This window comes from Boleophthalmus pectinirostris, unplaced genomic scaffold (genome assembly GCF_026225935.1).
Source record: "Boleophthalmus pectinirostris isolate CB_2022bp ecotype Guang Dong unplaced genomic scaffold, ASM2622593v1 HiC_scaffold_19, whole genome shotgun sequence".
NCBI classification, from domain to species: domain Eukaryota; kingdom Metazoa; phylum Chordata; class Actinopteri; order Gobiiformes; family Gobiidae; genus Boleophthalmus; species Boleophthalmus pectinirostris.
In genome coordinates, this window is record NW_026571140.1 from 23815738 (window position 1) to 23831119 (window position 15382).

Consider the following 15382-nt stretch of genomic DNA (forward strand, 5'->3'; position numbering starts at 1 on the left):
ACTCACTCACCTATCGCAGTTATGTCACCTTTTTAAAGCATCTTTGTATTCACAGGTATGTGGGCCAGTCTCCGAGGCAGCACCAGGCTCAGCCAGCACCACACTGGAGCTGAGGTTGGGGCCAGGCTGGCAGGGAAGGATCTGGCGCCCCCTGCAGGCAGCAGTAGCCTCCAGGCTCAACTCCTCAAACACCAGGCTGCGCTCTACATATTTGGAGAAAAATCCCATTTAAAGGTGAGGCGGAAAATTCGATATTCACACTTCAAGGATTATTATACATTTAAAATTACATGGAATTTACTTTTTATTATTATTAACTGAATCCCTGCTTATTATTATTATTATTATTATTATTATTATTATTAACTGAATACCTGCTTTTCAAGACATTTAGTAAAATAAGTGTTTCTCAGTTTTTACTCTAATTCTAGTACTAATTTAACATCACTATCATAGCATCCCTGTGGTCCATGGTCATAGTGATAGTTGAGCTGTGTAATTCCTGACAGGGTTTGAGAGTGGATGCATCTCTGAACTGTGAGCTTGTGCCAGTGGATTTCGCCGACACGCGGCAGGTCAAAGGGAGTTTCAAAAAGCTCCTCAGAGCCTGTGCCCCCAGCGCCAACTCCACAGACCCTCAGGACTCCTTTTTCAAAGCGCTGGAAGACTCAGAGTGGACCCTACAAGTAAGTCTAACTTACTTCTTAAGTCTAACTTAAGTCTAACTTATTCATTTATATTGAGCATGCGTAGAACATAAGTATCATGTCTAAACAATGGAGATGCAAGTGGTGATTTAAATATGGCATCTATAGAAAACCAAATAATATTGTTAATTTGTAACACTTGTGATATATTTAAGTAATACATAAATGTTCAAAAAGGAGTGGGTGAAAGTACAAACTTAATTCGTTCCACCCCTTTTTCCCAATGTTCAGTAACTCATTATTATGAATTTGGTTTCCACGCTGATTGCACTTACCAACGGAGCATCTCATTACTTTTGGTTATGTTTTCGTTTCTTTTTTAATACTGATACTGAGACTGAAAATATGATTTATCTCCTTCACACAATTGCCATATAGTTAAAAAAAAAAACATTCAAATGTATTTTGTAACTTATCATTTATAGTAACTACAGAATAGCTTTGACATATGCTTTGAAATATTATGACATGTTTTAGGCTAGCATTGTCCAGTAAATCGTCTTATTACACAAATGTATTGACCAAAATACATTATCAACTGATATCCGATCCATAAAAAATGTCAGTATCAGCACCGATATCCTCATTTTAAGTCAACGTATGGTCACCAAAACCATCTTCCCTTGGAATAAATTTTCACAGTAATGGTAATGCCACTATCACAATGGTTATCTGAATTACCCCAGTAGCCTTAATCCTTTATATAGACTATTCTACACAGGCTGGGAAAGTAGTTTGTGGGGAAAGTATTTAAATTAGTGAGTGGTTTTCCAGTAGCCCAAATGTGTTGAATGGACACTAATGATTAATCCATTTGTTTGTGTTAATCTTTCACAGCTTCACAAGATTTTGCAGCTGGCTCTGTTTCTGGTGGAGCTTCTAGACAGCGGCTCTTCCGTTCTACTGAGTTTAGAGGAAGGCTGGGACATCACCACTCAAGTAAAAAATCCATTCACTGATTATTTCAGTTATATGGAAAACATTGTTTGTTATGTCTATAATCACATAGACTTAAAACTTGATCAGTATTCCAAGGGCTGGGGATCTTTAAATGTCTTTTTTGTAAATTTAATTAAACATGTCTTTTTTTTACTTTGTATGATTTATTATAGAGAAATACCAAACAGAAGTACAGTGTTCATAAATCCAGTTAATACTTGTATCATTTTGTATTTGGTGAAACTGCCTTGTAAACTTCAATAGTGCTTTCCAAAGGGCACTATAACAGTATCAAGCTCTATGTGGGATTAAACTGTAAGTTTTACATAAGAGACTTGGACTACTACACATTCTTTAGTGAAGTATTTATTTTGATGTCACTAATAATCAGGATAGGAGTTACCCCAATTAGTGGTAACCATGACGAAAAGGAGGATGCACCAAAAGGAGATGTTCCCGTTGCATTTCTAAGGATTATCCAGACACGCATGGCATTTAGTAGGGTGGATTCATTAGTACCATCCTTGTTATAAAACAGGATCAGCAGCACTACCACACCTGCTCCTCCACTTTCAGTTGTGCCATCGTTTGCCCTGCTTTGGTCAATATTGAAATGAAAAACAGGAATGCTTAAAGCCTTATGTCATTGTTGAGTGCTGTTTTCTGTAATGATAGTTTATTGTTCTTTCATTTTGGGTGTGTTTAAAATATTTCTAACCTGATCACTATCCATTTGGTTGCTTCATTCAGCATTTTTCTGCATATTTACTCCCTGAGCTCATATTTTCCATGTTGACCTGTTAAATAACACATGTTTGTCTCGCAAGCGTGTCCTTCAAATGTGTTTACTGGGTTTCAAATGCCCCAGGCTGCTGTTTTAAAGCATAATTTGTGGATCCCTTATGCAGGCACGTGTTCAGCTTGGAGCGTCTCTCCACGGGCCACTGGCTCCATCACGCCAGGTCCTGATCAGGCCCACACAGGCAAATGGGGTCCATATGCTTTGGCTTACCCCCCTGTGCATGGACCATAAGGCACCCAGCAGACAGGAAGCATTGCCTTTGTTTTCTCCCAGTTGCTTTTTTGTTTTGTTCTTTGCTTTTCCATTTAACACCTTTTGATTCACACCCCTGCTCCACCTTGCCTACCTGCTATTATTAGCTGCAAACTGCACAGGGGAGGGCCCCAGAATGCTGCTGATACCCTTCACTTTGGGCTGGATGTTCTTGTAAAGCCCAAGGGAAGCCACGGACTATGTTTCCTGCTCATTCCTCAAGCGTCAAGCCTCATTAGTTGTGTTGGAGGAGACACGGGCAGGGAAGCAGGCCAAGCATATTGCATGTGTGGCGCTCAAATGGTGTTTGGTAGAGTGCTGAAAAATCTTCACGCACCAAGTTATATAAACATTATTGATAGCAGATGATCAGATCAGATGCTTGTCTTTGGTGTGTCATTGCGATTTTGTTCAAACCTAATCAGTTATTACTTGCATGCATTGTAATGTACACATCACATCTTTGCAGGTGGTGTCCTTGGTGCAGCTGTTGAGTGATCCGTTTTACCGCACTCTGGAGGGTTTTCAGGTGTTGCTACAGAAAGAGTGGCTGTCTTTTGGTCATAAGTTCAGCCAGAGGAGCAACCTTAACCCCAGCAGCCAGGGCAGTGGCTTCACACCTATCTTCCTCCAGTTTCTGGACTGTGTGCACCAGGTAAATCTAACTTTCCCTTCTAACTTTCCCTTCTCTGCATTTCCTCTATAGAGTCTTTCTAATAAATCTTATTCATATACATCACCTCCCCTATAAAAAGATTAATAAACCAGTCACAAGGTATACCTGTACATTTGGTTTGACTTTGCACTTTGCGTTCCTTGCTAAAATGTTAACATGGGGTCTTACACCATAGAAAAGACTGCTCCCCAGATGGTCTGTAAACTCATGATCAGGCTGACTTCTCTCCACTTGCGTGTTTCAGCATCCCTTCACATTTGAGTGCTTGTTTCAAGATGCATGTGGAAAGAGTCAGAGTTGGCAAGTTCTAGTCTCATGGAGAACAAGGATGCTTTAGGAGGGGCAGGAGGGAGGATGTTAGGAATGAAGGCTCAATAGCTGATCAACGATGACCTAACAAACTAAATTTAGAAAATATTGTCTCTTTGTGGTCCCACAGGTCATCAGGCCCACTCCCTCATACACTTACATCAACACATAGTTTCTCAGTTTTCATCGGATTGTAGACTTGGCAGCTGTCTCACTTTGGCCGGGGTCTTGGGCTCTAGAGACCAGTAAGGAGCAGTAAGGAAGATTCGGGCAAGTGCTGAAAATAGAAATACAAATGTCTCATCTCCAAAACAGCTGTTGTTTTTGCCAGTGGACCCAGGTGGCCACAAACATTCAACACTTGATCTTTCACTTTGACACGAAGTCTGGACAAGAACAATGGGCCTTACTCTTCCCATGCCATTCATGTCCTTTTATTCTCTTTGTATTACAACTATAATTAATATTCAACCACTTTTTTGTGTTGGCAGATTCTGGAACAACATCCTGTGGAGTTTGAGTTTAATCAGTATTATCTGAAGTTCTTGGCTTACCATCACATCTCGAACCGCTTTAAGAACTTCCTGTTGGATTCAGACTTTGAACGCTTTGAACACGGTCAGTGTCCCTCTTGCATACATCATGTCATAAAGTTTAATTCATTTCAGCATATAATGGGAAGATAACTGATGATTATGGATGTGAAAGTATTTTAATACTATAAGTGTACTATAAGTGTACTATAAATGTAGTGGATATCAGGCTCTGAAGATTCAATGCACCTTTAAGCCCAATAAATGTAGAAAATGCTCTTTTTTATCATTTCACTCATAAGAAATTAAACAAAAACTAAATAATTTGTACACAGTAAATAAATTGCATTTTCAAACTTCCTAAAGGTTTGTTGTTCGAAGACAAGGGTGACAAACAGGCTCGCAGAGGTATTTGTATCTGGGACTGCATCAACAGAATGCACAAAAGGAGCCCCATCTTCTTCAACTACCTTTACAACCCTTCAGAGAGTGAGGTAAGCCTAAATCTACACTATTATATTATTTATCTAGTTTATCTGATGATAAACATTTTTTAAATCATCAAGTATTGATTTACTAATCCCTGTATGTTCTTAGGTAATCCTGAAGCCCTCTATCGGCATCCCTAGTTTGAAAAAGTGGGACTTTTTCACAGATGAGACCCTGTCCACTGGCCCATGTTACGACTGGAGGACGATGGCCGTGAGGTCAGAGAGCTCAGAGGAAACAGACTCACTCTCAAACAGCCAAAGGAGGATTGTTTGGCCGTGTTATAGCAGCGTGAGCCGCGCCCAGCCAGATGCAATCACCAAACTACTGTTGGTAAGATATTGATTGTATTATGAGTATTATGTGCAAGAAAATATGAACTAACCGTGTACGAGCTTCACAGATCTTTTAGGGTTGAAGCGTTTGTCATTCTTCCATGTTTTATTTATATGTGCTGCTATTTATTTTAACTTTTAAAACTTTTATTGTATGTAGTAAACTGTTAAAAGAAAAGCAAGATAACCTGTTTTAAAAAGCTATAAATATGTTGGTTCATCGATTTTACCAACAAATAAAACATGTTTATTTGTGGGCTGTGGTGTTACAATGTGAATCTGTTGTGGCCCTCAGGGATATTTTGTTCTAGGTTAAGACATTCAATTGTTCTTTTTTTATCTTTTATAGGACATTGAAAAATTGGAGTCAGAACTTCACCAAAGCTCTGAAAGGTGGCAGACCACACTGGATAAAGTTAGAATCAGCATTCAAGAAGACCTCAAGCAAGAAGGAAATGTATGCAGCAAATTATATAACAACTAAAATGCTTTTAAAATAATAATAATAAATGACTTTTTTTTTCTTCATGTATTTCAGATCTCTAAACAAGCGGTGTCAATCTCAGGGCTCATTCCCACTTCAAGCCTCCAGGCCATTCAGCGGCACTCTATGCTGCACCTGCCAGAGAGCGGACTGAGCGAGGACCGCAGCACCTCCACAGCCAATGGGATCAACAGACGAGCTGCAACCCTGTACAACCAGTTCACCCCCAAGAGTGAAGAGAACAGGTGGGCCCTGATCCCCAGAACGAATACATTACAATAAAAAGTCCACATTTGATTCAGTTCTTCTGCCGCCAAGGGATCAGTCCAGTTTTGGAAGATGATTCAGAGTTTTGGTATGCCTTGTGTCATGCTGTTGAGAAATACTTGTAGTCATTCAAATTTGTGTAAGATTACTTGGGAATTCCTGGCTCAGATATAAAGATAATGTTTCTAGAGGAAGAATACACAAATAATCAATAGCATTTTACATCAATAATGTTCCAGCTACATCATTTCTCTGTGCTTTTGGCAATTCCTCAAGAACACTATGTACAAGAAAGCAACACATTGTTGTTGAACATTTTGTGAGGGATTTGTCAACTACACATTACAAACAATCTTGACTATTTTCTGACTGGTTCATTATTTTGGTGAAGATAAAGTATACAGTCATAATATAGTAACTTTATGACATGCACAAACATTTCTTAAATTAGAAAATTCTTAACCTTTTTTTTTAAAAAGGCTTTTTCTTGACTTTTAGGTCTTATGAGGGGATCCTGTACAAACGTGGAGCACTTTTGAAAAGCTGGAAACCTCGCTGGTTTGTGTTGGACATTACCAAGCACCAGGTCAGCGTTCATAGCGTTCACGTACCACCATTTGTATTGTTTTGTTAACATGTGTGTGTGTACAGCTGAGGTACTATGACACTGGGGAGGACACTAACTGCAGAGGTCACATTGATTTGGCTGAAGTGGAGTCAGTTGTGATAACAGCACCAACGATTGGCGCTCCTAAACACATCAGTGAAAAGGCTTTCTTTGATGTAAGTACATGGTAGTACATAATGTGCAGGTTCCTTCCATTTGGGTTAATAATAGACCTGAGACAATTTTGCAAAAGTTATTAAAATGACTTTTTGTACAAATTACAGTTGTACCATAGACTGTATAAAGAAGTGGACTAAGAGAGTTTGATGTCACCCATATCGTTCAGCTCCAGTCAAATGCTAGCAGTTACATGGGCTAATTTGGAAATGTATACAGTCTATGAGCTGTACTATATAACCATCTTTAGTTTAGTTTAGTTATAAGGGACATTGCGCATAAAAATATTGACCTACATAAAGAGGTAATATGTTTGTGCCAGGTTATTGCTCATTTCCACTTTCAGTCCCTGGGCAGGTCGATATCATAAATGGCTAGTTCCAGTGAATGTCCCAGTGACCACATCAATAATGTAACACTGGGACATTTGTCTTATATAGCACTTTTGCAGATGCTTAAAGAGACAATTTGTGGATTACTTATTCACTCCACACTCAGTCGTGATAAGATGCTATTGTAGCCACAGCTGCCATGGCATAGACTGACATGCTAACACCAAAACCTAATAAGATTAATTACCTCTGACATGTTTTTCTTTCCTTTTAGCTGAAAACCTGCAAGAGAGTCTACAACTTCTGTGCCTCTGACGCTCCCAGTGCCCAGGTGTGGATGGACAAGATCCAGAGCTGCATTTCAGATGCCTGAGACACAGTGGAGCCCAAACACTGCCAGATTACAGGTGGAGACGGGTTAAAGTGTGGAAGATACCACAACCATTTAAACGTCTGTGTCGTCTTTGGGACCGTAATGACAACAATAAACAAAGTGCCTGGTAGTGTTAACTTACACTATAACATTTTCAGACTTGTTGCTTAGCTAATGTCACTACTCCATTGGTCAGCATCATATGAGTAGGTTGGCGTGTTACCTCCAGGCCTTAGACAAGAACAAAGTAAAGATAAGCTGACCTTCTAGGAGACTGCACTATCAAATACCCTGCTAAATGCTGTAAATATACCAAGCAATATCACTGGCCATTCAAACTGTGGGTAAAACTTTAGATTTAAAATGACATAAACAGCCTATTAAATAATTTCTATCAGATATTTTTACTACAACTAATGTCGCTGCTTAAAAATTACTATGAACCGCCAAAAACTCATGAGATTTTAATGCACAATATGAAAAAGGAATTTGTTTGCACTTGTCTCGAAAGTATGCACTCCTCAGAGATTTTTAACAGATGCAGAAAATAGGCTATAGGCATCACTTTACAATGTACATAAAACAGCATAGAATACATGAGAAGTTTTGCACAGCGCATTCAAAAATGTTACCTGACATTTTCTATTTAAATACTGTATGTGATGTTTCCTTTGGTTGAATGTGTTTTGTTGTTCGATTAACATGTCTTATATAAGGTAATGTAAATTATTTTTTATATTAAATGTCAACAGTTTTATTGTTCGTGCCTATGTTTCCTGTACATACGTGTGACATTTCATTTTATATACTGTATTTACTTAACTTTTCTAACTGTAATTCTAATGTGACCAATTAGTCTTTTTAAATGTGTTAATACCTGGATGGCCTGACTCATATTTAATTGCGTTATAAAATACAAACATGCTCTGTATTTAATAAGGGCTTTAATAGAACTGATTGGACCAAGTGGTTTCTAAGATTTTCCTGTGCCCCACATTTACTAGTCCAAGAACACTATGAAGAAGCACACTAAAACTACTTAAGATGTCAGAGGTTTTGTTACTGTATCTATACCATGTGTTGTGGTGACACTAATCTTTGAAAATAAATCAAACATACTTGAAACCACCACTGTATGCCTATATTTTCTATTAAAACTTATGTATTTCTATTTCATTTAAAGGTGCAATGTGTAACTTTCCTAGTGGTGGGTACACTACCTGCTTGTGGCCATAGAGATGTTATTGATGGAAAACATATTCTTACGCCTCCCCACTGATCCGACCTGGAACTTGGCCTGATGACACCTATCTACCTAAGTTTGATGCCTCCACCAGAAGTAACACAGAAGCAGCACTTAAAACAATTATTTAAGCCTTAGCCATACATACAATCTAAAGTACTATATCAGAATAATAAGAAATCTTGATTTTCATTTTTTGATACACACTAAACTGAATTCATCTGGTCTCAACTGGATTTTGACTCAAACTGGCTCCTCTTTGACCTATTTAACACTGTTTTGTCCATTAAGAATCTAAATTTCCATTTTATTAGTTTATTAGATAATTGAATGCTCTATAAATATTCTGGCAGAGTATTTTCCATGTGTTATTTGGTCTTAAATTCTGTGTCTCTCTTTGGGTTGTGGGGGTGTGGGTAACTGGGTGTTCAGACTGGCAGCAGGTGCAGAGCCATAGCAGCAGCAGCAGCAGCACCATCTGGATCCTCTCTTTGGGTCCACGGGATTCAGGGATTAGGCCCCACGCCTGTGCAGAGGACACGCTCCGGAAGTTATCCACTGAGGGGGCGTTCACACACACCTCATCAAAACTAGAACTAATCTAGGACTGGAATGGGACCAAACCAAATCAAGACTTTAATGTTTTTGGTCAGGTTTCACAACCTGTTTGTCTTCATGGAGCTGTTATTGCTTTGCATGAACTGTTCCACAGTATGCTGTTAAACTTATCTTATTTTCACCTCTACACAGAACTGACCTGTAACTTGGCCTGGTGGCGTCACATGCTTGTCTCCACCAGAGATACATAAGTTAATACCCTACAGTCTGTGGAACGTTTCCATGATGACAAACAGGTGGGGACAATCCACCAGAAAAGTTACCTAGTGTACCTTTAGGGGGGTTCAAAATAGGACAAATGTGAATAAGATTATGAATAATAGCGTGACTCCAATGGCATTTTAATGGAACATTTTCCACACATTTTTAGTCACTTATTAATCTCTCAAAACTGCATTCCTTCAGACCAGACCAAATCAACTATGTAACCTAGAAATGAGGAACATTACATAAGCATTGCGTGAAGAGACTTTTGTTGCTCATTTCATCTTCAAAGCTTCAGTCTAAATGATTTTATTATTTATGAAAACACAATTTATTTGTAATTGTTGTCTTATGTGACGTGATGAGATTAATATTGTTTGATTAAATTTGATTTTGTTGAAAAAGACAAATTTAAGGCAACCTTTGCACGTAGGTCTTTTTTTCCTGAACTTCACAGCTGCACAAAAATGCTTGTTGCATGAAACAATGGCTTTACAAGGGCCCTGAAAAATACTCGGGTGACAGATGATAGTGATTTATTTTATTGGTCTGTTTCCGTAGGGCCTCCTCCTCAATGTGTGTAGTGTGAGAGCTGCTGGGGGCCCGTCTGAGGTCCACCTGCTCCACAGCGTCCTCACTGGTCCATCGCAAAACACCAGGAGGACTGGGTCAGATTCCTCAAACTCAACACTGAACCAACCGAATAGGCTACATTATGGGAGATTTTATAGTTTCGAGCTGTTGGGGTTACTATTCATTTCATATGTTATTATATAATTAGTTTTAAGTAGTTAATTCCTGTGGCAATAGTCAAAATTTTTCTGAAATTATATAATTATTCTGAAACCCATGGATATGTAGTCATTTTAGGATTGCAACAGATAATACATTTCCTGGCTGGCTTGACTGGTTCTTTTAGTTGTGTCTTAGAATAAATTGTGACAAATTTTGTAACATTTAAAGTAATATTAGACACCATGTAAATTCACTTTTAAAATGTATTTTATTAAATTGCGCATTGACACCACTGGGCAGTAAAGCTCATCACCATCAACACTAGGATGTTGTTACTCAGAAAAAGGAAATCTGTCAGGCATATTTCTGTGCTTCAGATTACATGGGCTGCAGATATTCATGACTGGGATTAGTATAATTTGTCACAGGCATTAAGGGTACAAGTGTCTGATGGTGATTCAGCGAGAGATGGCCTTATTTTTGGATAAGCTGTTTTCCTGTCTGGGATAAGAAAATGTCTTTGGACCAAATGGCTGCATGCCTCTCCATTCCAGGGAACAGTTAATCTTTTGTTATTTTAACAAAGGTTGTGTTTTGACCAAACATTACAGGATTAGACCAACATATCATTAATAAAAATATCTATATGAAATTGATTTTAAGCTGCTTTTGCCAAGTTCATCAAATAAAAAAAATTTAAAAAATTGGTCTCTATGCAAGCTAAATCAGCTCTATGTTTTGACACCCCCAGCAGTGAGGAGCCTAATTTTAATTTCACTGTTCAAATGAGGACCCCTAGTGGATAATAATACATTACAAAAGTATTGATAACAAGTACATATCACAAAAAATGTGTCAAAAACATTTCAAATGTACTCAGCTGAACAAATCTAGAGAAAGAATAAACTGCAGTGTACAGTATATGAAATTATAAAAGCAATATAAACATGTTTTTAAAATGCACGCAAAGCAATAACTGGCTACATAAAATTATGTTTACACAGTTTTGGTCAGTATGGTGCTCTGTATTTGCTGATTCACTGGACTTCACTCAGCTGCAGCAGACCAATTCTTATTTTTCTGCCAGAACCTCTTGCGTACCTCCAACTCCCCCTCTGTGAAGGCTGACGGTCCCCAGTTAGTGATTAAGTGAGGCCTTTTATGACCTACAAAGGTAAGAAAATATATGTGCTGTACAATCTTTGCAGACTGTTTACAATTAAGAAAACTTCCATAAAACAATTTAACATATACCTGGCTGTGTGAGACGCAGCAGTCCTTCATATCTGGTGATCACTATATTGTTGTTACATTTGTTTGCAACGTGCTCCAGTTTTCGGGTCACATCCTGTAAGTATATAATTTTGTAAAAATGACATAATAAATCTGTATTAAATTAACAGTATAATCACATCTTGAAGAGTAGAATAATAGAAAGTCATGTATATATTTATATGATTAGTTGACCTGATAGTGCTGGTCAGTCCGGGCTCTTTGCCTCTCCAGTCTCTCCAGCTGCTGAGTGGCCTCCTGTAGTCTCCTCTCTTGGTCCTGCATTTGGGCCTCCAGCTCTTGTCTCTGGGTCTGACTCTGGGATAGCGCCCTCTGCTGGTTTAGGTGCATCTGCTCCAACTCTGCTCTTTTCAAGACCTCCTCCTCCAAAAGCCTAAAAAGAATTACACAGAAAATTCAGATTCAGATTTATTCAGAATAAATCTATTTTTAGGCTACAGACATATTAATGATACAGTAATATTAATAATTCTTGACAATATAACATTTTTCTGATGCACTCTCATGCAACAATTCATATATTGACATTTCAGTATATGGGGGAAGTAAAAGTATGACCTAACTTTCTAAATATGATGGCATAAATTATTTTACAGTTTAAAAATATATTTGAGGAACTATATACGGTAGATAAAATATGGGGAAGTATCTGGAGAGTGTACAATATAACAAACCTCGCCTGCAGTTCAGTCTTGGCCTCTTGGTCTTGTTTGGCCTGTCTCTCGTCTTCTAGCGCCTCCTGCAGGCTGTGGTACATATTCTCCAACTCCTTCGCACGGAGGAGGGAATGCTCTAGCTCTGATGACTTCTGTGCCACTTGCTCTTCCACCTGGAGTCTCATCTTAAACACAGAGACATCCCAAATCAATGAATTTCTTGGCACTGGAATAAACAACACTGTTTGTACATAATATGTAGTCACCATTTTCTCTCTCTCTAGATCCAGCCTGAAGCAGTCCTGCAGATCTAAATTAGTCTTCCTTCTCTCATTCTCTATGTAGATATCTTCCACTCTCTATAAAACACAAGTATGATTTGTTACATTTAGTTTGTACAGCAGGTGGTTCTAGGTTTAGTTTCAAATAGTCAAATTACTCTGTGGTTACACAATAAACCATAAACCTTTTTTTAAAAACTATGTTGACTAAATACAGTCAAAGTTTAATCCCAGCTACTAAAGCGGGTGTGTTGGTAAAAAAACTATTTTAGAAAAGAGAAGTGAAAAGGTGCATATGGTGCCCTGCCCATGCCACTCACTGATGGCCATGCTCTACTGCTTTTCATTCGTCATCTGTTTTATCTGGATTGGAGTTTCCCTCTCTTTGTGTTTGCCCTATGCTTATTTTTAGATGTGTTTACAATGTCACTAATCAACCAGGAACAGTATAACCAGGGCTGTTCCGAGCATCTGGGACGCCATGTGCAAAATTCAGTTTGGGGCCCCTCTATTCACTATTCAAAAAGTTGCTGCAGTCATGTTTGGTTTTAAGTAAAATTATAATTCATTAAGAAGTGATACACACTTGAAAGAAAGATATAGAAATATTCCCCATTTTAATGAATATTGTTATGAACATGCATGAATATTGGTGAACTAAAAGGGTTCATTTATGTACAGTACCTTCTCCAGAGTCTCCAGTTGCTTCTGCTTGTTCTCATTGGTGGCCAGTAGCTTCTTGATCTGCTCCATCAACTTGTCCTCTGCAACCTGCTGTCTCCTCCTCTGCTCCCTACGTTCCTCACGAGCCTGACGCTGAGGAGGCAGCATCCCCAACTTCTGGATCTGAATGCACTTTTCAATGGCTGAAGTTTAAGAACGACCATAGAGTTAAAAGGAGGCCATACTAACAAACTACAAACATTTGATAAGAAGATGCTTACCTTTAATCCATTCCCTTTTTTTCATTTTATCTGATGCACTGACCACAAAACTTGTGTCACCACTTTTGATGGAAAAAATACAGCTTTTTCCATCTTTATCTGGCAGAGACTGTGTGGACAGAGGGTAGTATTTACAAATTTTAGAGGAGATGCAATGTTTAAATTTTAATGTGCCAAATTTACCTCAACTGTGCAGTTGCTATCTATAACAACTATTCCTTTTATCTCCATTAAATCCTCTGAGACATAATACTCCAGGGAATTGGTTCGAAGCACAAACCAGTACTCTGTCCAGTTTTTACCTTTGGGGCATCTTTTAACCATGTGTCCCTTAAAAAGGGACATAATTGTTGCTTGCTTGTTTGAAAAAATCTGAAATTATGATTTGAAAGTAGCATGTGATACCTGCTTGAGTATGCCGAGAATGAGCTCTTCAAACACTTCATTGATGGCTGTAGACAGAGTTCGGACACTTTTGTTTTTGAAAAAATGCATTCCCACAAGCTCAATCAGCTCCCAAACAGTTAGAGAGTTTGTATCATGCAAATTCCTTTCAAGATGATACTCTGTAAAGTTTCTTCCACTCCATATGTCACCCATAGCACTGGTCAACATCTTCAATAAATATTCAATCTGCACAAAACACATTTATAGATATTACAGATACACAGATACAGCTGTGTGGAAGTCTGGCCAGTAGTGATGGTCCTAAATATTCCCCAATATATGGGGTAAAAATAATGTGTTTCATAGGTTAATTGTGTAACCACAGTCACAATGTTAGCCCATTTTCTTGTCTATAAAATTTGTATTCAGTGCATTAGACTTGCCTTTTTGAACAGACTAACTAGAGGACACACTGGGAACAACATATGGACACACAGAGCAGCTTAGAACAAATATGTGCCAAGTATGAGATACATTTTCAATATTAGACATCTGGAGAAGCAATATACTGTATATAACCAAGTTTTTCCTCAGTGCTCACCTCCTGGTTTACAATGTACAGTGGGTATTTGCTCTCAGATAACAAGTTGAAGATGCACCAGACTTTGTATGCATCGTCATGTGAGATGCGCAGATGTTGAATGGAGAGGTTTTTCTTGTAACACAACATCCAGCAGAACTTGAACAACTCCAAAATGTCAAAATTGTCTTGTACCTAAAAAAAATTAAGGGGCAATATGCAACTTTTTCTGGTTTGGAGCATTCATTCTTATCATTAGAAGTGTTGCCGCTCTACACAGTAATTTGGTCCGGTGGTGTCACCTGCTTGTCTCCATGAAGATGGTCAGTTTTAAGACCATACTGGGGAATATTGTACCAAGCCAATGGAAACAAGTAGGTCCCGCCACCAGAAAAGTTGCATGAAGCACCTTTAAATTAGCTTATTTTTCCACACATTTAAGTGTATTGTATTGCCTTGTAGTAAATGTTACAAATGAATTATATACATAGACTGTAATATACATTTTAGTCCACCTTATTGAGGATGTAGTTGCTCAAATAGGGCATGTATCCCTGGTTGGACAGAGGACCCGGCTCTTCACCTTTGAAATGCTTTTCCAGCTCACAAAGATCAAAGGGGATCTTCATCACAGCACAAAGATTGACAGACAAAACCTGTAAAGTGCAAACAACCCGCATACTTGTAAATCTACATATGAGATTATTTGTGCATAATCTCCAAAAGTTTCAAAGCCAAGAAACACCATTTTATAAAGTTTTGCAAATACAAGCAAAAACATTTATGTGCCTAGAACGTGAGAACCTGAATTATTCCAAAACACTGCAGATGTAATGTGAATTAAAATCCTTTCAAGTACCACTTAAATTTGGCATTTAAAATTTAAGTTGATCATCAAAATAAACAGACCTTTAACTGAGATTTGGATACTTTTCCACGAAGATCCACATCTAAGGCTGTGAAAGCATGCCAGATACATTTCAAAAGTTCTTCCTGGTCCCACATTTTGTCTTGGCAAAAGAATTAAGTTTCCTTACTAGTCTATTGTGAAAGCACAATTGAGAGAAGAGCTTATTACTGTAATGCTTGATTGAAATGATTTTCATACTCTCTCATGGTCCACCCAAAAAGAAAAAACACAAGGGAATACATCAGAATG

The 15382-nt window shown here is 38.2% G+C and overlaps 2 protein-coding genes across 5 annotated transcripts in view; one reads left to right on the forward strand and one right to left on the reverse strand.

The window, feature by feature from the left end:
* Positions 1–8410, forward strand: part of sbf2 (SET binding factor 2) — a 31678-nt gene extending 23268 nt beyond the window's left edge. For both annotated transcript variants that reach the window (XM_055154508.1, XM_055154509.1), the window contains 12 exons: positions 56–234; positions 510–686; positions 1545–1646; positions 3170–3355; positions 4177–4303; positions 4585–4712; positions 4816–5040; positions 5392–5499; positions 5581–5771; positions 6292–6379; positions 6445–6576; positions 7184–8410. In XM_055154508.1, the coding sequence (XP_055010483.1) occupies positions 56–234; positions 510–686; positions 1545–1646; positions 3170–3355; positions 4177–4303; positions 4585–4712; positions 4816–5040; positions 5392–5499; positions 5581–5771; positions 6292–6379; positions 6445–6576; positions 7184–7282 (1742 nt within the window). In that variant the 3' untranslated portion in view covers positions 7283–8410. The remainder of the gene's footprint in view (positions 1–55; positions 235–509; positions 687–1544; positions 1647–3169; positions 3356–4176; positions 4304–4584; positions 4713–4815; positions 5041–5391; positions 5500–5580; positions 5772–6291; positions 6380–6444; positions 6577–7183) is intronic.
* Positions 8411–10331: 1921 nt separating this feature from the next.
* Positions 10332–15377, reverse strand: LOC110172974 (switch-associated protein 70-like). Of its 3 annotated transcripts, XM_020938949.2 has the most exons (12): positions 15133–15377; positions 14739–14879; positions 14245–14418; positions 13662–13889; positions 13440–13586; positions 13257–13365; positions 12997–13178; positions 12298–12390; positions 12050–12216; positions 11550–11748; positions 11337–11430; positions 10332–11248 (listed from the first exon to the last, which is right to left on the reverse strand). In XM_020938949.2, the coding sequence occupies exons 1-12, from the start codon at positions 15226–15228 to the stop codon at positions 11130–11132; spliced, it is 1749 nt and encodes a 582-aa protein (XP_020794608.2). In that variant the 5' UTR covers positions 15229–15377; the 3' UTR covers positions 10332–11129. The 3 variants fall into 3 exon arrangements, with proteins under 3 accessions (XP_020794608.2, XP_055010465.1, XP_055010464.1); XM_055154490.1 differs by lacking the exon at positions 14245–14418; XM_055154489.1 differs by lacking the exon at positions 12298–12390.
* Positions 15378–15382: the final 5 nt, after the last annotated feature.

Coding starts and splice junctions, on each gene's coding strand:
- LOC110172974 (XM_020938949.2), bottom strand. CDS start 15,228: ATGTGGGACCAGGAAGAACTTTTGAAATGTATCTGGCATGCTTTCACA. Junction 13,366..13,439: donor ATAGCAACTGCACAGTTGAG/GTAAATTTGGCA, acceptor CTGTCCACACAG/TCTCTGCCAGATAAAGATGG. Junction 11,431..11,549: donor GGACTGACCAGCACTATCAG/GTCAACTAATCA, acceptor ATATACTTACAG/GATGTGACCCGAAAACTGGA.